This window comes from Musa acuminata, chromosome BXJ2-10 (genome assembly GCF_036884655.1).
Source record: "Musa acuminata AAA Group cultivar baxijiao chromosome BXJ2-10, Cavendish_Baxijiao_AAA, whole genome shotgun sequence".
Taxonomy (NCBI): Eukaryota; Viridiplantae; Streptophyta; class Magnoliopsida; order Zingiberales; family Musaceae; genus Musa; species Musa acuminata.
In genome coordinates, this window is record NC_088347.1 from 22,859,869 (window position 1) to 22,884,929 (window position 25,061).

A 25,061-nucleotide genomic window follows, 5' to 3' on the forward strand; every position below is an offset into this window, starting at 1 on the left:
ATTTCTGAACTATTAAAATTATTTAAAAATTTATTTTATGTATGAGCTGATTTAGATAAGGTTTTGTATTCATTTGCTTCACTCACAATGTTTTTCAATAAAAAAATTATAAATCTATTCAAATATATTATAAATATCACTATAAATGTTACATGTGAGAATTAGAGTGAGCCATAGTTCAGTAGTGATCGATCTAAATTGATGAACTGATTCATCATATCAACCAATCCATATGGTGTAATGTGGTACTTTAGAAACATATCTCAAGAATTATGATGAATAAAAACATCTGAGAAATATGAAAAGCAGCAACCTCGAAAAACAAAAACAAAAATCCATCGATCGGGATCCATTGGCACCATTTTTTGATACAGTCCACAGCACCATTCACCAATCACGAATCTGGACTCGCGACAACGACGTCGGATGACTCGCCGCGTGGATCCGCAACGACGACACTTAGTCCCACATCACAATTCCCAAGATATCTTCAAGCTATATTATAACCCCAACGGGAGAACAGAGCACGACCTTACTTGAACAGGATCTGTTCTATAGGTTCGTACAACTGTCTCTTAGAACTCTAACGAGACAGGCACAAAAGTCTGGTTGATGATACGGGACCTCAGGATCGGAGCGTGATTAACGGTGGGGATCTCTCGAGGTCTCTCACAGTAGGGGATCGTTCTCAGCTGGTGGTGCCCATCGGCTGGGGCGATCCTGGGGTTGTCTGACAGACCCACAATCTTTTTTTGGACCATGCATATTTTGTTTGTTAATTGGACATGCATCTTCTATTGCTGTTTCACGTTCTTTTACTTGCAAAAAGTCCTCAATTAAAATGAGACATATATATCTAATGTTAAACATAAATATAATTATATTTGTATATATCCATGTAGTTCAGATGGATATATAATTTTCGCTTTTTTAATAATAGTTGGGTTGTATCATCCCATTATTTAAAATAATAAATATTGTGCCCAGAAGCATTACATCTGTTGTTTCTCTCCTTAACAAACAGTCAGTGCATCAGAACATTCCTTCCATCTCCATTATACCATAAAGCTCGAAGAAGCTATATATATATATATATATATATATATATATATATATATATAGCCCACATCTGGTCCCAATGATGATATATATATATATATAGCCCACATCTGGTCCCAATCAGGCAAGTGCTACTTCTCCCAATCATTCAATTCAAAATTCCCTTAGTTTCATTGATTGGTATACAGGCAATGTTTAAAGTAAACGTGGGCGAAGCACTTAACATGAGTGTTTGTGCACAAGGGAAAACCTCATCATTACAAATTGGAAATGTTAATTTTCTCTGAACATTCTTTCCAATCTTACATTTGGAAAGCATTCTTGTAATCACCGTTCACGCTTCTTGATACATTCGATGAACACTACAAGATACGGTGAACAATATGCTTACAGCAGAACTCATCTTTTGATGCCAATTACTTGCAGATTGCAAAAGCCATCATCAATCGAGCCATTACAGCTATTTATGAACTGCTACTCTGCATCTCAATTTCATTCAAACATAGCATAAGGTGCATGAACTGAGATTATTGACAAATAACTCATGCTCTTATGCCTCACTTAACAGGTTAGATACTGAACATCTTATTGTTTTCCATGACGAAAATGAATGGATGGAGTTGAATCATCCACACACGTGTTGATGAACAAATTGTATCGAACCAAGAATTGATAATTAGCTCTAGGCAGCAGCAGCACTTTGTTGTTGTTCTTGCACTTGTGTCCATTCTGCTGGCCACCAATCCGGTATCATGGCCTTGATTCTCACTTCATCCTGTCCCTCAATGCGCAGGTTTGGTGACTGCTTGAGGACCTCTTCCAGTCTCACCAGTCCCATACCACAGCATCCGAGAGCTGTTGTCACAGTCCCGACCTTTTTATCGGAAGCATAATTTACTATGTCTGAATTGGGCGATACTGCTTGCTGTAGGTCTGAACAAAAGGATGAATGAGCACAGATGATCATATGCAAAAATTCAAACCCAAAAAGTCATCTTGAAGCCAGCTATATAGAAATTAGAACCTTCTCCGTTGTCGTTTACAAACTTCAGTGGAAGCAACCGCTTGCGGATGACACCTCGATGATGTGTCCGAGCAACAAGCTCCTGACCTACATAGCATCCTTTATCGAAGGAGATGGCATTCAACCCCACAAGATTGTATTCAAGAGGAACTGCCTCACCTATGGTGAAATAGAAAGAACAAAGGGTAATAATCTACAAAAGTTCTCGACTATCAATGGCCACCACATGAGAAGGTTATGAAGAGCAACTTGACATGAGTTATGGAAAGGAAATCATATATGCTGTCATGTCTGGAGCGCAACCATGCAGTGAAACAATCATAGACTAGATCTACACTTAGATTCTACACTCTTACTTATTTTCACATCTTCAAAGTAAATATCTACTTGATCTTTCCCTAGCTCTGTTAACCTGATAATTGTTTTTTTCCTCGTACTTAACACCTGCTTAACTAAAAATAATCATAGGCCTCCTTTTATACCATACTTGTAATTTATTTTCCTCTTTTATCTACTATAGTTGTTCTAGAATTTTTTTTATTTTGACAATTATGTCAATATTTAAAGTGTCATCTGTAGTGATTGATTTTTGAACTTTCTCACAATCATCAATTCTCTATTGAAGATATACACCGAGCTTCAAACTTTCCAAGAATCTCTTTTGTCACACTCCTAATCTCAGTGACTATCAGAGTCCATATGACAGATATTATATCAGTCTAAAATTCCAAGCCTCTTCATTGTTCATCTGAATTTTGAAGAGCCTTATATTATTTATCTTTAACATTGTACCATCTAATTCTAGAATCGAGCCAGTACCCCAGATACCTCCAATTTCATACTGAAAATATATGATAAGAGTGTGGGCATTTTCAATCTTTATGACCTATTCATCCTAAAAGCAACAAAATTTGTTAATGTAATGAAATAAAAATGTAGAGAAGGAAGACAAACTTATGATGAATTTGAAGATGAGATTATCATTTCAACCTCACTGCATCAGTACAAGCATCAAATACATTCTCCTAAGGTATCAATGTCTACACTTTGGATATCAACAATTAAGAAATGCATTCTCCTAACAAGAATTCATAAACGAACCAGCGCATCAGTTTCCAACTTATATTCGATGTCTTTTCAACCAATTTATGTTATGAAATCATGAGACATAACATGATATGTCTCCTTTTGTTGTTAGTTCTGTTTACAAAACTATTGAAACGGTCCAGTCCTCAAAAAACATTATAGGATATCCGAATTGATTTCTAAGATGTTTGATGAGTAACCAGCCAAACCTTTTGGAATCTCAGTGGAACCTTCTGGAATTCCTTTCTCTAACCTCCACTGTAGGTAGTGCCATTCACTAGCTTCCTTATCAGCCTCCACTAAGGGTGCTGCATAGAGAAGTAAAAGAAGTGAAAATTAGGATATCAATAGTGAATCATTGTTTGCACTCTCATGACAAGCAGTTGACAGAATGAAAGACAATTTAGAAGCCTCACGAGTTGCATTAGTGGGGAAGATTCCTCTAAATCCTAGGCAATTCAATCTAGGATCCTTGAACCATTGCCAACTAAGATCATTTCCTTGTGCAGCAGCTATACCAGCATAACCAACTCCTCCTCCCCAACCAACCGATGCAGCCTCAGGTTCTTCAGCTGATGCTGAATTACTAGAAAGGTGGCTGCCAAATCGTTGCCAGCAGGAGAATTCCTTGTCCACATTGTCTATCCCAACCTTTGATCTCAAACAATACCTATAGCACATGAATAAAAGAACCATAAAAGTGACATCCTTTTTGGTTGCTTAAATGAACGGCAAGGTTTTCTATAAAAGATTGATAGTATAGAGAACACTGGGGACTGTGTTTTATGACTGTCTTCCAATCTTAACAAATGACATTGGCAATTCATGCTCCATCAGTTTTGGACATCCCGCACTTTAGCAACTCCAATGGGCCATGAGAAATTCAGTAAACTGATGTAGAAGAAACAAAAGTGTTGAAAATAAAAGACTATCTTGGATTCCAAGTAACTGCTATCAGATGTTGGCCCTGATTGAAAAGTGGCTAATTGATGTTAATTGATCTTATGTTTTCGCTTGTCTGTTACGTAGCAAAGAACTATTTCTAGTTCCTATCTTCTTTTTACTTCATCTTTTTTTTTTTTTTGAATGACATCTATCACACTTTTCTGATATACATTCAGTTATTAAGCTGCTGTAACCTGTGATCTTTAATTACTAGGGTTATCATCAATGTTATTACTTGTAACAGCACTGACTGCAGAACAGCAGTGCTTAGTCATCTAGAAACTCATTTTTAAGATAAATGATAATCCTTATATGACAAACTGTAAAGAAGCAATCAGCTAAATTTACCATATTTTCATTTTAAAAATGTTGAAACAGCACTAAATACCTAACTATAACATATTAGTCACTTTATAATGTTTGATAAATGATAAATTGATGATTTCTATTCAACAAACAAGTACCATTTTCACCACACAAAACCTGAAAATACAGTAATACACACAGGTACAAATAACTATCACTATATTGATAGATAAGCAAATAAAAATAACTGGCAATGTGTAGTCAATGGGGAATCTTCTCGTATAATTTCCAACCAAATGCTCCTAAAACTTACAGCCGGAAGAAGATAGGGACATTGAATACCTCACTAGCAAGATGGCACTTAATCAAACTGTATACACTCCAGATGTACTAAATTCACTTATCCTCCATTTTAATTGAAAAAACTTGAATTTTTAGCATAATATGCAAGACAAACTTCTTCATTAGTCCATGTTTATCCATTTTGTCATTTCTTTTCCCTCTAAGAGTTGTGCATCCATAAGCAAACTTTTGACTCGGGTAAAGAGACAATATGATTAAACATAACAAATATCAAGTTAATTAGAAGTTTTCAGACAACGAGAAGACTCAAGCTGCCAACCAAAATATGTTCATAGCTTCATTTATAGTTAAAATATCATGCTATAATGAAATGAAATAACAATTAGTGGAGGTAGGAGAGGTAGAGAGAGACCTATGAAATTTTATTAGTGAAAATAAAAAGACACTCAGTTGCTCTTACAATAACAGGAAAATTACCCTAAACATGGACATGGATCCATGATGGAGAAAGATCCATAGAGCATTACAACTGGTTGTTGTTGTTTTAGCTTCATCCATGATCTGGTTAGTCAACTCTGTCATTTGTAGAAATTTACAGATGTCTTATACCCAAATTTAACAAAATTGAAGCAATTATGTCTTCATTGTTGAAGTGTTTGATTGACTCTCCAAATGCATGCAAGATCCTCTAATTAATCTTTGATGTTAATTGGAAGGATGAGGTCAGCACATACAGATATTTCTTCTTATAATCAGATCTAGCTTAATAAAGCCAGCATATATGATGATAACACAAAAAATTGAAACCCAACACCTTCATAGTTTGATGCAATACTGCCAATGTTTGCATATGACAAGGACCAGACAAAACTATCATATGTCAATGTGTGCATTCAAACTAATGCATAGTTTCTACTGAGGATATGTCAATGTGTGCATTGAAAGCAACGATCTTCCTGCAGTATGAATTTAAGGGGAAAAAGGAGAAAAGGAAAGGTATCGAACCCTTACTTCTTGAAGCAATCAAGAAGATCATCCACGACGGCGGTGTCGACATCGGCGAGCAAAGTGAAGGGCTCCTCAGAGTCGGCCGAGCCGGGCCCCGACCCAGTCCGCCCATCGAGCTTCTCGTCGGGCCGAGGGGGGCGGTACAGGAAAAGGTCGTACAAGAACCTTCCTTGGGGGGTGAGCAGGGCAGCGTATATCGGCGGCGGGGAACGGTAAGTGAGATTAGGCGTGGGGAGGTAGGAGGCCTGAGAGACGCGGCTGTCAGTGGGAGGGGTGCGGGCCGCAAGGGGGCGGATGTCGTTGGTGAGTAGGCCCTGGAGGAACTTGACCGTGTCGGGGCCGCGGAATCGGAGCACGGAGCGGGACTCGAGGCGGCAGGCCAGGGGCCCCGCATCGTCCAGGCGACGCCCCGGCGAGGTCTGAGAGTGGACGCTTCGGAGGAAGGAGCTGGAGAAGGCGGTGCGGAAACGCGATCCGAAACGGAAAGAAGACATCTTACTTGCTTTGTTACTGTTGTTCCTCTCCTTCTTCTTCTTCCTCTCTTCTGCTCCTCCTCCTCGTCGTTGAGGGGGCGGAGGCGGAGGAAGCTGCGGCGAGAGCGGACGCGTGTGGCGAGGAAGACGTGACAGTGAGGTCACGTGCGAGAATGGATCTATTCCTTGGCGATCCTTCATCTCCACCCTTCATTCTTCGAATCAGATGATCTCAGCCTTCCACCCGCCGAGATGATGGGTGTTTCCACTCCGGATGTGGACCAGCGGAAGATGCTTGATATCATAGGATTGAACGGTAAGAAATGGAGTATGTGGGAGATGGAGGGTAGATATGGTGGATTGGAGGGAGACGAATTCATATGAATTGCATAGGATCCGAACACTGATTGATCTCCGAGTTTTTTTGGTTCGGTTTGATTTCCTACTAATTGAACCGGTTCAGCTTTTGAGCTGAGGGATATTAAATATAATCTAATTTATAGATTCCAAAATAAAATTCAATTGAAAATTAAAATATGATATAATAAAATACTATTCTCATGCAGACATTTTTTGTTTTATCAAATATTTTAATGAAAAATAATATTAGTCCACATGTTATAGCTTATGTAATATATATTAACATAAATTATGTCAAAACCTATTAGCATAATTTGTATTTCACTTTGATGTCAATGATAAAGATAATAGACTTAAGTGTTATTTAAGTAATCATCTACTTTTGGCATAAGACATATGATATATTTCCCATTTAAATTATATGTGTGATGAAAATAATTATCTTCCTATAAACTTTATCTTGATGAATTGACAATATAAAATGAAATTGGTGTATTATCTTTATTTTTTTTATTTTGGAAGTTAATTTCTCTGGTAAAAATGTAAATTTATTTCTCTAAATTTAAATTCAACACATAAATTTATACTAAAATCTTACTACTTGCCTTTGTGGTCATTTGATTATTAATTAAAATTTTAATTAACATTAATTTATATATAAACTCAAATTAGTTAACGTTATCATAATTAGGATAATTAAATTGAGTTTTATAGATGGATGCATTGATATGGTAAAGTTTGAAGTTACTACTTTTCATCCGTACATAAGCTACCCCGCTTGTCATTGGTGAATCAATGGGGCCGGAGACACGCTGTCTTTAATTTCGGAGTCGGTAATTTTGACAGGTATGTTTTCTATTTAATGATAAAATAGAAGCGTTAAGTACTCGATTAATTGGTTATTCGACTATAAATCGAAAGCGTCACCGATAACCTCTCCTCGGGAGAGAGGGAGGGAGAGACTTGGCGGCAGAAGGGGCGGGAGAGGTGATGGTGTTCTTTTGGCTCACTGCCTTCTTCCTCGTCGTCATCCTCATCGCTCTCGTAATCCACCAGGTACCCCTCCATCTTTCGCCCAACAATCATGAACAGTTTCGGGCTTTATCCGTGCAAAAACCCTCCGTAGAATCGAACTCTATCCCGGTTCTGATATTTGAGGGAGGAAAAATATGGTATTTGACGGGATGGATCGCGTTCTTTCTCGAAAATTAGACCTTGTAGTTCTTTGTTCCCTTTGAAGCCAGCTAGATTGAAGTATGGTTCGGTAACTCATCGGGATATGAAAGGGGTCTGATTCCAAGTTGTGACAGCCAAAGTTCCGATTTACTGTAGTGTCATTCTGTTGTTTGGTTGTGAAACAGGAGAAGAGTGAAATAGGGAAAATGCGGGTTCAAGAATGGTCAATACCCTTAGTCCTTTGGTTGATTATTAGGACTATTGGGTGTTTTCATGACAATAGTGCTGAAACCAGATCCAGCAAGTTAGTTTGGGATTTTTGAACAGATTACATCGATATTTGCTGCTACTCATGTGGGATTGGGCACCTGCTAGAATCCTTGGGTGAAAAGAAGTGTTAAGCATGCAAATTTCCATTTTTGTCATCAGCAATGCACTATTTCACGAACTGACCAAGCATATACATGTCAATTTTCATTTCAGCATGAAGCTAGAAATTATCCAGGGATTTTTCTTCACAACAGTTTTGGTAGAAATGCAATGTATACCAAGTTTTTCAAGTTGTTTATGAAGTGTTTATCTGTTTAGTGAAGGGTATTCAATGTTTTAGTTTAAAGAAACATGAATCTTGGTTTGATTAGTCCAGCATGCCCACGAGACGATTTTTGGCATGTAGTTGTGTCTCTACACCTGTTGCTAAACAGAGTGATGTAGTTGCCCTGTGTTTTATTTAATGACTCTATGCTATAGTCACCAAGGAAAATTATGCTTGACATTCTGCTTAGTCACAACTTTTGCATGAAACACAGGAAATTTATATCACAGAACTGTAGTCCATTAATATTATTTTCTGTGAACATGGTTGTGTTTTGTTGTACTAAGTAACACAATATGTGCTACTTTGTTGGCACTATTGAGATCTGTTTTGCAGCACAAGTTTCTATATACTTCTTGTAGGACATTTTTGTATTTTTTTTTTTTTCTTTTGAAACACCGGTTGGAAGTTGGACATGGATATTAGTTACCAGTTTTTAAACGAGGTGGCTTAGGTTTGTCATATTCTAGTCTTGCTACATTAGGTGGTTTAACTATGCATTCTTTGCTCACTTTTAATGCCACCTGGAAGAACTTTTCCTGAATAATGAATGTTGACATTGTGTTTTGCAGCTCATGTGCTTGGCAGACCTAGAATTTGATTATATCAATCCATATGACGTAGCTTCCCGGATAAATAAGGTGATATATCCAGAATTTGCCTTGCAAGGAGTCTTGGGTCTACTCTTTCTCTTGTCTGGAAATTGGTTGATGTTCACGTTTTGTGTTCCAATCATTTACTACAATGTGAGATTGTAAGTTGCTCTCATTACTATCTTGTTGCTCTCTCATAATTTATACACTATATGTGTAAGAAAGATAAAGCAAACAACTTTCATAGTCTATTTTCAAATGTGTCGCACTACTGACCCTTAATTATCTTCTTGTGCATTACAATTATGAAAATCTGGCTGAAATCCCTGTTCTGTAGAGATGATGGATACGCATGTCAATAGCTACTACTAGTTCTGTGAAACACTAACTCCCTTTTCTCTGTTTGTCCACATTGCTCTAATGGATATATGCTTATGGTATTCAGCTCTAGCTGTAAACTGAAGACTATTGCTGTCTTAATGAACTCCATCCATGAAGATTGACAAAAATTGGAGTTCATCATCCAAGCCTTGTCCAACGCATGTGTTCTATAGAGCATAACTCTTTAAGTCAAGGGATCTATGGTAGATTTCAGCTGAATTCAAGGCTTCTTGTCAACCAGGGTCCAGGCATGCACACACAAGGGCTGATGCATGCGTAACAATCACAATTAGAAAAGTGAGAGACATATATAACTGTAAGATTAGAAAAGTGAAGTTATTTTCGGCCATCAAGCCTGAAGACTAGTCAAATAGTGGGAAAAGTTGAGATAATAGTTTCAGAACTGACAACCAGGGAGGTACATAAAATTTCTCAAAATTTGGAAAGAGTCTGCATAGAACCAGAAATGAGAATCTTTGATCGTAGGAGCAAAGACCTTTAAAGCCAACATTCAAGTGGAACAATGTGTATCCATTTTATAATGTAGGGCCTAATCTAATAATTTTCCTAACAGCTGCATGTGCTACTTTAATAAGCTATATAGTGATATCCAGAGTAGTAGCACTTTGATGTAATCAAAGTTTTAGTTGGAACCTCATTTCTAGAAGAGATGGAATGTTGGAGCAGATCAGATCCATGGAGCTTTTTTTTTTGTTTGATTGTTGATATCAGCAGTTGATAGAATATCCATCTCAAATTGATAGGATTTACATGTTCATTATCAGTTTCATATCCAGGCCCCTACACAGAAAAAATTAGGGAGGATCCTCAATTAATGTCCCAAAGTCAAGTACTTGGTCTCAACCATGAAACAGTGGTGAGCTTTGGACTAGGAAAACAATGACAATCAATTTAGGATGTGGATACATAGAATTCAGAAGTTTGGAACTGTTAAAACCCAAATGGGTTCTCCTTCTGGGTTAAAGAAATCCTAATTTTTCATAGCTTTGGATTGGCTAAATTTCAGCGTTTGATATTACTCTCTCATCTTCAAATAATAGCATAGAAAGATTGATTGTCAGTCTGAAGGTTGAACAAATATTTGCATTATTAACAAATTGTATTAACTTGGCACTTAATGTATGCTATAATTTACTTAAGAATGATATCCAAATTTGTGCATCTCAAAAGGTAAATCGTTTTTGCTTCATTTCAAAACAAGCTGTTGCATCTTATTTTGGTGCATTTTGGCATCAAAATATACTAATTTTTTCCACCTAGAATATTTTCAAATGACAAACTTAATATAAAATGGTTCAAGATTGAAAATTTGGTGTTTTGGTTGTTTGGAAAATCATTCCGCAATAAATAGCACTTATTTCAGGCATACATATGCACTCAGTAAGATAAGAAAAATGCCAATTCTAAGAATTAAAGGGTGATGCTTGATATAATGTATAGAGATGGCATTATGCAACTATACTGTCTTAAGTAGATATACACTAAGCTATAAAACTGGTGAACCCCATGAGCATGATTAAAATTGGATTTTTAACATACAAAAAACAAGGGTCTATCTACCAAACAATTCATTTTGCTTTGTATTAGAACTTGCAAGTTTCTGTCTAACATTTTGCTTTGACTTAATATTTATGCACCTTACATAAGGTTGACATATGTTGTTACTTACCGAGCGTGTGAATCGTGGAAATAACTTGCAATGGTGGAAACCTCAGTGTACTTGATCACCCATTTTCTCTCGAGTTGTGTTCTATGCAGACCACATATGCATGTGCCGTACTAGTAGTTTTACACAAAAGTTAATGCAGTCTTGATCGTTACTGTTGAAAGCAGCTGCATGTGTCAAGTAAAACATAGAAGTTTGAAATTATCAGCTGATTTGTTGTCTTTTTACAGGTACCAGCGGCAGCAACATCTAGTAGATGTGACTGAGATCTTTAATCACCTCAACAGAGAAAAGAAAAGGCGTCTTTTCAAGCTCATCAATCTTGTTATTGTTCTCTTCTTGTGTTTGATTTGGTAAGTGACATACATTGGATCCAAAATTGAATATTGACTGGCACACAAGTTATGCTAATTGTTGTATTCTTTCATGAACTTTGTAGGATGATTTATAGCATATTGGAGGAGGCTGAATAGTTCATGAACTTCCATGTCCTCAATTCATACTGCATGCTGACATAAAGGTCAACTTTAGTTTCTTTTTATCCATTGATAAGTTAAACTTCTTGGTCTCCTGTTCCAATCATAAAATTCATCAGTGATCTTCCATAAGCTCTTGAAACTGGAAACATCCATCAGCTCTCATCGATCAGCTCTTGGTCTCTGAGCTCGTCTTCAGCAAAGCTGTCATGCTACTCTATCCATGTAAAAATGCATCTTTCGGATAGGCCATTAAGTGATGCACTTGTTTTTTTTTCCTTTGATAACTGAAATATTCATTGTTTCATGATTAACATTGTCTTACAAAATAGAATTTCCGATAAATGATTCTGAACTTTGCTGGCATTTTGCTTCCACTTAAAAGTAGATTAAGTTGTTCGTGGCATGACACTAATTCTGTAGGCTTGGTGCCATGGTAGCATTCTTTGTTTTGACACTTGATGATCGACATTTGACTTGTGTAAATAACTCTGTTCTTGAACGATAAGATTATAAATATTGAATTGACATCTTGCATCGGTGCCCTGAGGTATCTTTTAATGTTGGAGAGATCAGTATTAATTGTTGATGGTAGCTTTGAAATCTATCTTTTTGGTTGTACACAAGTTCCCAAAGTAATTTCTTTGATTCTTATGATTGAAAAATGTCTAAATCTAAATTGAGTTGAACAACATGATTTAATCTCTCTTATGTAATAGGGATTAACAAAAGATTAAATAACTAAGAAGTCAAAATTAGAGATTAAAAATGATACTTAATAGGAAGTCTAGATTTGGATAGCTTAAAATTCACATTTTAATATTTGGAGTTGCTATAGTAAATACCAAATTCGCATAATCTTCTTAAAACGCAATCTTTTCCTGTTCCAAAAACCCTTCCTGTCTTAACCTCTCCCAACATTTTGGGGGGAAAGGAGGAAGTATCCAGCAAACCATAGAATCTAATAGGTCAATAGATCTACTCATCGATCTCACTGTCTTCTCCTCTCACATGTGACAGAAAAGAAGCTCCCTTTTGTCATCATCAGTCCAACACTTCTCTTCCACGCATGGAAGTCCCCTGGCCATACCTCTCTTTCTCTCTCTCTCTCTCTCTCTCTCTCTCTCTCTCTCTCTCTCTCTCTCAAATCCATCTCCATCCTATATATAAATGGCTTTCATCAGATCTCTCAGTGAAGTGGTACTTCTCGTGTACATCACATCTCCCAGTCCCAGCGCAGTGACACTTGACGACGAGGGGACGCAATGCACGGGCGCGTCGGTGACCGTGCGCCGGCCCTGACGCAGTGGATCAGCGGCCGCCCAATCCGCGCGCTCTTAGCGCTGACACCCCATCAAACACTGCGTGGGCAAGGTTAGTGGTTGGTGCGGAGTGGTTGGATCCAGCTCGCCTGCCACGGACGAGCCACCGACCACGAAAATTACGAACCCAGCTCGTCTCTGATGCGGACCCCTGTGCGGGGCCTACAGAAGGAGATGCACTGCCTCCCCTGTACGGCGATTTCTAGTTCTCTGCAGATGGCCCCTGGAGATTCGTGCCGTCCCGACATCTGACTTGGCTGGAGATCCACATGCGTCCCCACTGGATTCTGATACGTCCAGGTGTCGCTCTTACTTCGACTACTTATTATAATGCCACCCACAACACACCCGTCTTGTGATCGGAGGAATCGATGTGGATCCCAGCCTCTTACGAGAGGACTAGACGGGCGGGTAGTCTCGTTAGGCGTAAGAAAAACAACTTTGTCACCGGTGACGGATTCCATAACGTGGGAGCCACGCTGTCTCTAAAGTCCAAATCGAGGTGGTCACCCCAATAATATCAAATTCCGTGGCACAGCAATCAGAGTACAGCGTTCTAAACCAATCGTGAACGTCCTTGAATCGGACAAAGCAATACTATTGCTGGAATACGGTGAACTGCATTCGCCATGGACACCGAATCTTTGGATACTGCAGGGTGCTGATAAGTATGAAGCGGTGATCTTTTCTACAGCAAAAGCTAACCTTGACTGGGAAAGCTCAGAGGCAGTTCGAGAGATTGTCGTTGGATTGACTGCTATATAGCATACAGAGAAAGGAAGAGACGAGGAAGAGGAAGGGAGGAGATCTGGATGGGGAGAGGTGTTGATGGAGAAGGAATCAGTTGGGTTGGGACAGAGACAAAGAGAGGAACAGAATAACTATATAACAACGGAGACACCAAACTCCACCATCAATCATGTCTCTCTCTCTCTCTCTCATCTCTCATCCCTCCACCCTTTGACCTCCCCTAACCCTAACCTTCCCTCCTGAAGCAAATCCCAAGCCCACTTGCCTCCCTCCTCCTCCTCCCTTCCCTTGCCGCCGGGTAGCTAAACAAATACCAAGCGTCAAAGAAAAATGGCACAGTTGATGGAGTTCCTTTCCACACCCAATTAGCAGGGTTTGATTCCTTGGGAAAGCGAAGAAAGGAGAGACAGACCGCCGCCTTCCTTTTCCTTTCTACCTTATCTTTTTCTCTACTGGATCAGATCGTCAACCGTCTCTCGATCTTTGTCTGCGAACTATCAGCTATCTGCTTACCTGTACTGTTCCATTTCCTGAGGTCGCGCACTAGCTAGCCTCATGGATCCGATTAAAGCCTCCACACATGGCCACCATCTCCCTCCTCCGTTCCACAACCGAGACTTCCACCACCCGCTCCACCCCTTCCAGCATCTTCAGCAGCAGCAACAGCCGCCGCCTGCGGTGGAAGAGGAGCACAGCGGCACCAGCGGCCTCCACCGCGGCATGAAGCGCGACTACGACGGGGATAACAACGATGGGAACGATGGGGGAGACGGCAAGGAGCTGGTTTCGGCGCTGTCCGGCGAGGGGGATATGGTTCGGAAGCCGCGCGGCCGCCCCGCCGGGTCCAGGAACAAGCCGAAGCCGCCCATCATCATCAACCAGGACAGCGCCAACGCGCTGAGCTCCCACGTGATGGAGATCGCCGGGGGGTGCGACATCGTCGACGGCGTCGCCACCTTCGCCCGCCGCCGGCAGCGCGGCGTCTGCGTCCTCAGCGGCAGCGGCACTGTCGCCAACGTCACCCTGCGCCAGCCGGCCTCCCCCGGTGCGGTCGTCAACCTCCACGGCCGGTTCGAGATACTCTCCCTCTCCGGATCCTTCCTGCCGCCGCCCGCGCCGCCCGCGGCCACGGGCCTGACCATCTACTTAGCCGGCGGGCAGGGTCAGATCGTCGGCGGCAGCGTCGTGGGGCCACTGATAGCCTCCGGCCCAGTGATCATAATGGCAGCATCCTTCGGAAACGCCGCCTACGAGCGGCTCCCCCTGGACGACGAGGAGCCCCTTCAAGCTCAGCAAGGTGGCCTTGGCTCTCCGGGACTGGTCGGCCAGTCTCCCCCACTGCAGCAGCAGCAGCTGCACGACCCCAGCAATCCACTTCTCCATGGTCTGCCGCCGAACCTGCTCAACAATGTGCAATTGCCAGGCGAGCCTCACGGCTGGGCCACCGGCGGAGGAGGACGCACGCCCTACTGATCCCAGAAACATCTCGTTCGTCTCTCCAAACCCTTGCCAGCCCAGGTAAAAGGGATCAGCTGATGCCGAGTTGATTCAGGCTTTCTTTCTCTCGTCATTTTCGTTCTGCATAGGATCATGATTCGTCTTTCTTCTCGTTTGATGATGAACGAAGGCTTATGGGTTAAAGCCATGGAGGAAGAGTGAGAGAACGCAAGAACAGTATGATCGTCTCCTCACCTCTCACTCCAACAAAAGCAAAGAAGATTAACCCTGGAATTAAAGAAGAGGTTCAACGTTGTACTTCTGCTCTTAATTCTGCTACTTCGAAGCCTTGCAACCATAGTTGTAATCGTAATATTGCTGCATGCATATACTGTATGCTGTTCAGTTGAGCGTCTGCTTAAAGTTAGAGATCCTTCTGCTCTCACAGAATCGAATCAGTCAAGCATTTTGTTTGATCCGTAGGAATATATATGCATGCGAAGTAGACTGTTGTATTGTGATCCATTACGATTTAGGACTTGCATGCGCATCTAATCAGTAGATACGGTTGGACACACCACTGCTCTGTGAATTAGGATCATCAAATGTCATTGGCAAAAGGCATGCACACGATCTCTTTCCTAGATTCTCATGCATGATATTGGTTTCTTACATATGTATGGTCTTAGAGCAATGCATGGAGATTAGAAACTTAGCAAATAGATCGATGAACACAGAATCTTGAATTCTTTTTTCTTTTTTTGTCGATTAGGTGATCGATTTCCGAAGAATTAGGTCAGTGTAGTGAGCTTGACATTGGTAACCTTTTGGGCAAAATGGATGAGTATAATGTATTTGAGTCTCAATATTGTGAAGGACTGTATCCTTAAAACCGATTTATTTTTGTCCAAAATTAAAAGCCAAAACGAATCTATTGCTAATGATATTGTTGTTCTTCACAATGCCAATTTCTTATGCTTAGAGTGTGCAAATCTTCTATAGAAGTGAGACATGAAAATGTGCATCAAAGGGGAAGTATATAGGATTATCATATCTTATAAATAAACTTTTTCTGGGGAGAAAAATAGGTTAAATGATGGAAGAAGAGAAGAGAGAAGATAGTGAGAAGAATCAAAGGCTTTCTAATTGCCATGATTGATTAGTCAAATATTGATCAAGGCTGATCAACTCATACATAAGATGAGATTGGTGTAGACTTTATCAGTTCATCTCAAGGTTTTGAGATCAAATTCCACCTTCATTACTTACCATTTGTACAGAAAGAAAAAGTCAAAAAGAAGATGAGATTTGGCATCCACTATCTGCTCATTCTTGAGCAGTGATTGGGATTTGATTAGATACACAAATGAGTCAATTTCTTCTAACTGGCTAATCCTATGAGTGAGGAATTCATAGGTGAATACCAGTTTCATCTATCATAGGCTAATATTCTCAATAGCTTGTTGAGATGTGTTGAATTTAAATTGGATCTTCTATGATATGTGGTGTCATATAAGATGTAGCAATTTTGTCAACTGAACTCCTCTCTCCATCTGAATGAAACTAATTGGTATCTTCTTATAATTCTAATTCATTTTGGATTTGCATATGACTGGGTTTTCATGACTTGAGCCTTTTCCCCTTAGTCACAATGGACCAATTTTAGCATAGTATCAAAGTTCATCCTCACTAGCTGTAATATGCCAAGGATGATACTAAAAACTAGTTGTGTTTGATTTTTAGGAGCATTATCTGGACATTCCTTGTCAAAAGAACCATAAATAATTATAATGTCAAAAGTCTTGTGTTTCAACTTCTTGACAAGTTCTTCATTAATGAAACTATTAAGTTCACTCTATATCCACTAGAGCAGTGGTTTTGTGATTCTTGATGAGTCACAAGCTTTGCAAGCAGGAAGCCTTCCCCCTCCCCATGAAAGGCAAAAGGATAATTGAGATTGGTATGTGGCAGTGCATTGTTTCTTTGAATCTTTCTGTATTCTTCATTGTAATTAATTGTTCATTAGCATATCATCATCCAAAGAAGTTGAGTCTCAGTGTCCTACACTACATTTTTCATGATAATGAAAGAACAGACCTTTGCTGCTTTGCAAGGTCAGAGGTAGTAGGAATTCCATTGTGCCTTGAAACTTTCTGTTGTTGAAGCCATGAAAGAAACCAATTTTGACTATAAAGTCTTACCAAATCCTTTTTATAGAAAATTGGGTGAATATGAAGGTTTTGGATATCATTGATGGTGAAACCTTTCTTTTTTTTTTGCTGCATGAGCTTGTAAAACATACTTTAAGATGAGTTGTGGATATATATATAATATTACACTCTTATTTTATTTACATCTTCATTTAATTTTAAGATTACCTACTTCCCATTATACTCTTATTAATAGCAATAAAAAAAATTGAAATGTGACATCCTACTTTAATCATGCATTAAGGTATGGGTGGAATTAAAAGTACAATACTATATATATATATATATATACTAGATGATTAGAATTCGCTTGATTAAAAAGTTTGGTATTCAAATTGATGTGGAATGAAATATTTTCTTTTGTAAAAAACAAGATAAAGTAGACCTTATGATATAAGAAATAAAGTGAAAAAGAAATCTCCTCTTACTTCTTTCTGAGTTTATGGTAGGTTTTACAATCAGTGTTTTAGTTCGTGAATCATTTTGCCTCTCATATATTTATCAGTAATCGGGTTGATGGATCCAGAAAAGCGGATCCGTAAGTATGGAATAGGTGTATCATTGTATCTTGAAACCCTTTGTTGCTGCCCTAACCTCACCCTACATGGCTTCCGTCTCGGCCTCTAATCCCAAGTCAGGTGTGACCTCCAAGAATATAAATTCAAATATCTTTTATCTTAGGGAATCACTATTTCTATTTTTTCGGATGATATAAACGGGTTGACGGATCTATTTGCACGAGAAAAAAGGCCACATTAGATGCGACGGATTGAACAGCTAACAAAAGTATAAACTTCCACGAGTATTCCGATCAAGTGGTTATCGAGTTCCTAATTAATCCTTCATCAAATAATGAAGGCACAATCAAATTCAATTCGAGTAAAAGTTGTGTACATTAAGAAATTTATATTTATGAGATTAAAAAAAGATAAATAAAAAAATGGCATGGTTTATAGAAAAAAACAAATCATCCGATGATTTCAAAGATCTTTGGGTTGACAAGCTGACAAAAATAACGATCAAACAGGTAGACGAGGAACGGCCTGATTTGGTGGGCTGAGACTGATACCACTTTTTTCGATGGGGCATTACGTCAAACAAAACCAACAGGAAAAGTAATACTGGAATTTAGCAGCTGATACACGAGTCTTTCACAGAAGAAGAACACAACAATTAAAGTGCCTATCGATTAGAAAGGTCAGAATGAAATAAATCAAACCACTCCCGTTGTTGCTTCGATAGAAGGACTGTTGCAGAATGCGCCAACGGCAGCAAGCATTAGCATATCTTATCAAACGCACCAGAGGTAGACGACTTCAGAAGGCTCCACTGAAATCTGAGGAACAAGTCACCTGTCAAATCCATGAGTACAGATGCCCAGTCAACCTACGGCATAATTTGCAGAATGTGTAAGAATTAGAATACGGTGTAACCCCTGTCGTCAACCCACTACGGCATAATTTGCAGAATGTGTAAGAATTAGAATACGGTGTAACCCCTGTCGTCAACCCACAACCATAATCGCATCAGCTGAAGGACAAGATTTCTTGCTTGTGATTGTGAGAAGCACCTAATCGAACATGTACGCTATTAGATGCTTGCGTGGTTCTGGGTCCGTGCCTCGGGAAAAAGGGCACCCGATGGAGGCGGTCCATGTCGCACATGGAAGAAGAGAGTGCGGCTATTAATATCTATTGGTCTCATCTATAAAGCATCATGAGATTGCATGTACAGAACTGTGCAATCCTACGGCATAGATCACAAAGAAATTGATGCTTGTGGTACGAGTTCAAAATAAATAATGTCCTATAATGATGATACTCTACTTCCAGGAGAAACCACAAAAAAAGATCATGATGATTTAATATGACAAATAATAGGCACTTGTCTAAGGGTTTTGACAAAAATAAAATAATGGGTTAGTGCAAGTCACAAGTTGATATATTGTGGTGCTTTCTTCCAATTTTTTTTTTAAGGAGGGGGGAAGTGTTGAGAGGTCTTATTTGAATAGGTATTTCAACTTGAGGTAGAGTGTTACCTTGACAACAAACAGACCAACAGGTATTACGGTCAGTCGCTTCCAAATTCCTCGTAACTGACTCCTTCAGATATGGTGTCTAGCTTTCTAATGTCTTCCTCTAAACAGAAAGAAAATATAAGCACCTCAAGGTGGAAAAAAAACATTAAAAAAAAGGAAAAGAGAAAGAAAGAAACAGCAAAGTTACCTTTAAATTCCCTTGCCGGAGAGTCTGACAAGTTATTTGAATCAGGTGGAAGATAAGGAGACCGATCATAGTTCTCCAGGATATCTTTTAAATGAGAAAAGACAACATTAGTATATTGTTTGGAAGAAAGAAAGAGCATGCAAAGGGAAACAAAACATACCAGAACAGTGAGTAAAGTCATCTGCTAGATCCGAAAAACTGAAATTTCGGGGAATCTGACCAAATCCAAGCGAAGATGTATCGATATCGAGGAGATTATCTTGTAATGGTTGGCCACTCAACTCTGAGCTACCAAAGGACCCAGCTGAAGTATCTCCAATTGGTTGGTGTGCTTCCAACATGCTGTTATCATTACCGAATGGGAATTCAGAATTGTTGGGATAATTAGGTTCTGACTTAACAATCATTCCGTTCATCCCAGGAATCCTTCCCATGTTGGTGTTTGGAGTGGATAGCATACTTGTTGAGGCATTCATGCTCCCAGCAAGAATTGCAGAATCATTCCCAAGGTAGTTTCCATGTCCTGATGGCCCACCATTTACAAGAGCACTTGTGAAACCTCCAGCACAAAGCATGTCATCTAGCCTTGCTGACGTAGAAGTTTGCTGAGACATATAGCACGATGGAGCTAGATGCACTGAAAAAAGTTATGAGAGTCAGATATTTCAAGAGTCACATGCCAAAACATTGCCTGTCCAATTTCACATGTTTAAATAACCAGGACTTAAGAAAACATGTAAATTTTAATAAAAAATTGAAAATACACATCCATCGCATGTTTGCATCTGGATCAGCATTTGCTATCTGGAGATGTCAATATTGGTTGAGATTGAATTCAGACCTCAACATATATTATTAGGATACACCCAGAAGTAACAACAATTATGCAGACTTTTCAAGTGAAACAAATACGGCTGGTTCAATGTGTTACAGGGTCTATTCTCTCTGATACTCCTATGACTGCACCACACCCATATTATGAATTTTGCTCATGCAATTAGTATTCGTTTAAATGCTTAATATGGGTAGCTGATCAATCTATATTTCTCTTTTTCATATTATCATTCAACGGTAACACCTGAACACATTTTATGGTTAAACCTTTGCTATAACAATGCCCTCATGCAACTTTTTCGACCATCTCTTTAGTGTGATGGCACCTCAGGTTGATTCATGTGGTAAATCTCTTTACCTCCAATGCAAATATGACGGCACCTTCGATTGCTTTCTACTGCTCACAACCCTCTCCTTATCATAGCGCTATAAGAAATATGTATAAGAATAACATATTTAATAATCCCTTGAGGCTAATTAGAATTGCCCCATCCTCCAATTTGGAGAAGCTTCACTTTCAATTTTGTTCTCATTATCAGAATCATGTTCCTTCAAACCATCCACTACTTTCTTTTCCTTTGTAGATATTCTTGGCTTCCATAGTAAAAAAAGATCATCACCATCAAAAACAAGCAACATTACTTGAGCACCAAATACCTGACCATCATGCACAGAACAAATGTAATAGTGATGAATCTCATATATTAGTTCATAGGTTGATGCTCAGTGCAATGGAACACTAGGTTCACCATTAGGCATCTTCATCATGAATGCCAATTTGTGCATGCAATGGTCCTTCTATCATACAGATGATTGTACTTGTGGTTATAATCAGAAGTTTATAATCTTTAGTCAGATATTTGGTAGAAAAAGTAGAAAATAATACATTCATTGCAAAACCACAATTATGCCACATTGCTGTTTGCAGTTCTGTCCCACCTACAGTGACTTTAAAAAAAACAGCGATATTAAATAGTCACTTAACTCCAGCAAGAAATTGGTGTTTCTTTGATCAGCATAAAAGGGCAATCATTCTATGAGGACATTTTTAGAAAGGAACATATCTGTCTTGTTTTTGTTACATTTTAGCACAAGAAAGGTGTCTTTTCTTCACTTAAGCTAGTTTCATTTCAATCCTACTTCTTGTTCTTCTCTTCCTATCCCACACTGCTACTGCTAACTCCAAATTGCTTATAGTCAGATTTTCTTAAGTTTAACTCTAATCTCAGGTATCAAGGAAGAACAGTGACAGACAGGTGGAAATTATACATCTGAAGAATTTTAGTTCTTAGTTTCTTCTTAATAGAAAAACTTTAATTCTATTGTATGATTCAGTTACGAAATACTTAACTGCATATGGAATATGCAGTTATTTGATCCTCAATAGACGGAGCTTTCAAAAACTTTAATAATCAAGCAAACCGGATCACACCATGGAATATCAACTAATTCAAAAAATGATACCACGTATCTACTACGGTGATCTTATAAGCAAGTTATTAGGAGGTTTCCTAGCATCTCTGACCAAAAAACCATCAATGGTATAGCTACAATATCTCAAACTACATAATCCAAAACTGATTCAGTGAAAACATGAGTTTCTACCAGGAAAACTGAGAAGACCATAAGTCCCAATACTTCCCCATTAACAATGTTCTTCACTACTTTCCACACATCGAAAGAGGGCATATGTCAGTAAACATAAAACCTAATGAACCTTAAAATTAATATTTGATCTCTCTCCTTTTGTATCTAGCAACATCCACCATTAAACACCAAGAAATGCAATTTCTATATAACAGATGAAAGAGACTCAGTAGCAGCATGAGGTTTTCCCATTATATGGATAATAAGGGTTAAGCACAGCATGATAAAATAGTCAAGGAATTAGATGGTGGCATTTTAAAAGAAAGTGATATACAATATAGCAATGAGTTATTCACTATGATAGCAAGCTCCAGGCCATTCGCATAAGTGACAAAAACAATAAAATATTAGCAGCAAAATTAGAGATCGACATACAAGCAGGAGCATTAGAGCCATTGGGAAGGGATATGGTAGAAATTCCAGTAGGACATGCTTCCTGCATCAGCTCAACCTGTTTCTCAAGAAGCCTGTTAAAAACCAATATTTGGTTCTTAAGAATCAGTCTAACATGATATGCTTCGAAAAATTCTCGATTTTCCTCCTCAAGTTTTTGCCAAACTGTAAATCAACCAAATACGAAAATCATTAAAAGCATAAACTAGAAGCATCATAAACTGTATATAACTCCTAAAATACATATCAGCAGGTTTCCTGGAAATAGCTATAAAATAATTGTCAACAGCATTTCGGTCATGAAACATTCAAGGAATGTTTACAGTCTGCCATTCACTAACTCTGAAACATGGCAGCGGTCATTACATAAATTAGTTGGTTTAAATTGGTTCAGATAAGAATATGAATTAGGTCATACAAAGATTAAGAGACATTAGTGTCTATGAGCATGAAAAAACATCTAACATACCAACATCTACAATGTCAGAAAAATAAATTAATAAAAATTAGCAGTTCCAATTTCATGGCTCTACATCAGCTCAAGGATAAAAATTATAAAAAAATGCCACTAGAACACAAAATTTTATAATATTCACCACTTACGTTCCAAAGTGCACAAAAATAATATTCATCTCTTTTCAGTCTTTGTTGATGCATCTGAGAAAAGAAGAAAAGAAAACCAAGAAGTTTCAAGCCAAATACACCTAACAGAACCAAAAGGACAGCCCAGTGCATCAAATGGGTCTTCAACTGCTAGATCTAAACACCAGAAACAGTGATCTCAATATATAGACATTAGAACATATAAGACCAAACCTTCAACCAAAGTGTATTTATGAGCATTGAATGTTCACATTTATGCGTATATCTTGGTTTCCTTGTGAATCAGCCAGCTAACTTTGATGGTATGCTTGCATATTGAACAAAGGAATAACCGATACTAGTATTACTTTTTGAGAATATTGCTCCAAATCCACATGAAAAAAATCTCAAAAAGAGCTTTTGGTCAAATAATGGACACGTGCAGATGATTTACTCTGAAATTACCAAGTTGAGTAAAACTAGGCTCTATCTTTGCCTGCAAAGATAAAGTTTCAACTACTTCTTTCTGGTCCATATACAGCTGCAGGCATCGTTCAATAAGATTCTGAACCTGAAAATTCAGAAAACCAATGAAAAGAAGATCACTGTCTTACCTCAGAAAATTAGATAAAATGAGTAATATATTATCAAGCATAAAAAATCTGAAAAAATAAGTTGAAATATCCTCTTATGATTAACTAGGTTCTTCTGCAAAGAAGTATATCGCTATCAAGTTGTCTTAGGAACAGAAATGTAGAAAAAACCATAAATTGAAAAACCGATAAGGCAAACATAATTATGAAAGATTGACACTCATGCATTTGGCAAAAGTTTAAAAGCTTAATCGTATTAGTTGTGCATCATACAGGTATTGTATCCAATAAACATAAAACATTCAATTTAAAGAATCCTTCTTATACCATTGACTTGGTTGCTTCATGAAATTCCAAGAAGCTTCAAAGTTGTATGCCTTCAGAATACATGAAAATGTGGAACTATGAAGACAGAGTGACTATGATCTAAGCTCATTATATCAGCAAATTAAACCAAAAATGTGTATCTTAGACAATCTATGGTACAAGTGACAAGAACTTGTTGTATCTACTAAACCTAAGTAATTGAATGCTCCTTCAATCTAACTAAAACCAGAAATGTATTGCACGCAAAGAAGGAACTGAAACCAGAACATTGCATACAAATTTAATATATAAACTGAAAATGAAGCACACAACCTGTATTCGTCCAATACTTCAAAAGTTCATAAACTCCAAAAAACGAAGCACGTGATATAAGAACTACAGCTCCCAATCAGTCATCTCTTGTTCAAATTTGTCATCAAGTAAAGACCCTCAATCGTTATTCGAATTCTAATGAAGAATAATTTCAACCCATCATATATATGCAAGCAAATAAATGTACAACTTAAATCAAATCAGATGCCCAAAAGGCACAACTACTGCGATCAACGGAACTGAGCAAAAGCATGCGGCAACCGGCAACCTGGAAACCGAGAAATCGAACAAGCGAAGAACAAACATAAACATAGAAAAATCCGCTTACGAGTTGTATGTCCTGACGGGACACCTTCCTTACTTCTCCACTCGACATCTATCCCGGCCTCCACCGAAACGAATCCCAACACCTTGAAGACTCCGATCCACCCTACTTGCCACACGCACGATCGCAGTCTCTGATCATCGATCGTCAAGAATAACCCGGTGGACACATCAATTGCAGCCGATTAAACGAGAAACATAACATGATCCGACAGAAACAGAAACACATCAAACAGCAAATTGCATAAAGGTGTAGGTAGATCAAATCGGCTACGGGTTATGATCGACGAGGATCACCTTACCTTGTTGCGAGAGAGCGAGGAACTCCCGGTGAGAGATCGGTCACTTCGTCGCTTCTAGTACATGGCGACCGCTCAAGCGCACCGAGTGGGGATGGGCGAGATGGCACCAAAGGAAAGGGAAACGAGGGTGTGCTGAGTTTCCCGAGGCGCGTGTGTGCCCGCCCAGGAGGGGGAAAGACGATGGCGACGGATCTGATCGAGCCACGTTGCTAAATCAGTGGGTGATCCAACGGCTTCTGATGGGAGCTTTTGGAAGCAAAAATTATTTCCCATTGTTGACGATTTACCCGTTCCCGTACCCGCCTCCCTATTGGAGAGTCGGAATACTCCG

General features: G+C 38.8%; 4 protein-coding genes and 1 non-coding gene across 7 annotated transcripts; 3 read left to right on the forward strand and 2 right to left on the reverse strand.

Moving 5' to 3' along the window:
• The first annotated feature begins 526 nt into the window (after positions 1-526).
• On the forward strand, positions 527-740 carry LOC135626091 (small nucleolar RNA U3). The gene has a single exon (XR_010492259.1). It is a non-coding gene; the product is annotated as a small nucleolar RNA U3 (small nucleolar RNA).
• A 706-nt stretch (positions 741-1,446) lies between these two features.
• Positions 1,447-6,420, reverse strand: LOC135624528 (putative transferase At4g12130, mitochondrial). Its single transcript, XM_065128238.1, has 5 exons — positions 5,735-6,420; positions 3,586-3,839; positions 3,379-3,477; positions 2,084-2,242; positions 1,447-1,992 (listed from the first exon to the last, which is right to left on the reverse strand). Exons 1-5 carry the CDS (start codon positions 6,403-6,405, stop codon positions 1,742-1,744), a joined length of 1,434 nt encoding a protein of 477 aa, XP_064984310.1. The 5' UTR covers positions 6,406-6,420; the 3' UTR covers positions 1,447-1,741.
• A 1,060-nt stretch (positions 6,421-7,480) lies between these two features.
• Positions 7,481-11,983, forward strand: LOC135625988 (protein cornichon homolog 1-like). Its single transcript, XM_065131166.1, has 4 exons — positions 7,481-7,620; positions 8,908-9,089; positions 11,227-11,349; positions 11,436-11,983. Exons 1-4 carry the CDS (start codon positions 7,555-7,557, stop codon positions 11,467-11,469), a joined length of 405 nt encoding a protein of 134 aa, XP_064987238.1. The 5' UTR covers positions 7,481-7,554; the 3' UTR covers positions 11,470-11,983.
• Positions 11,984-13,585: 1,602 nt separating this feature from the next.
• On the forward strand, positions 13,586-15,922 carry LOC135625617 (AT-hook motif nuclear-localized protein 26-like). Its single transcript, XM_065130660.1, has 2 exons — positions 13,586-15,062; positions 15,172-15,922. The coding sequence occupies exon 1, from the start codon at positions 14,100-14,102 to the stop codon at positions 15,015-15,017; it is 918 nt and encodes a 305-aa protein (XP_064986732.1). The 5' UTR covers positions 13,586-14,099; the 3' UTR covers positions 15,018-15,062; positions 15,172-15,922.
• A 2,362-nt stretch (positions 15,923-18,284) lies between these two features.
• On the reverse strand, positions 18,285-24,890 carry LOC135624529 (uncharacterized). 3 transcript variants are annotated; one of them, XM_065128241.1, is made up of 8 exons: positions 24,731-24,890; positions 24,433-24,562; positions 23,338-23,443; positions 22,273-22,455; positions 19,577-20,053; positions 19,417-19,500; positions 19,230-19,329; positions 18,285-18,527 (listed from the first exon to the last, which is right to left on the reverse strand). In XM_065128241.1, exons 2-7 carry the CDS (start codon positions 24,478-24,480, stop codon positions 19,262-19,264), a joined length of 966 nt encoding a protein of 321 aa, XP_064984313.1. In that variant the 5' UTR covers positions 24,481-24,562; positions 24,731-24,890; the 3' UTR covers positions 18,285-18,527; positions 19,230-19,261. The 3 variants fall into 3 exon arrangements, with proteins under 3 accessions (XP_064984313.1, XP_064984312.1, XP_064984314.1); XM_065128240.1 differs by having other exon boundaries at positions 18,285-18,543; XM_065128242.1 differs by having other exon boundaries at positions 18,285-18,577.
• Positions 24,891-25,061: the final 171 nt, after the last annotated feature.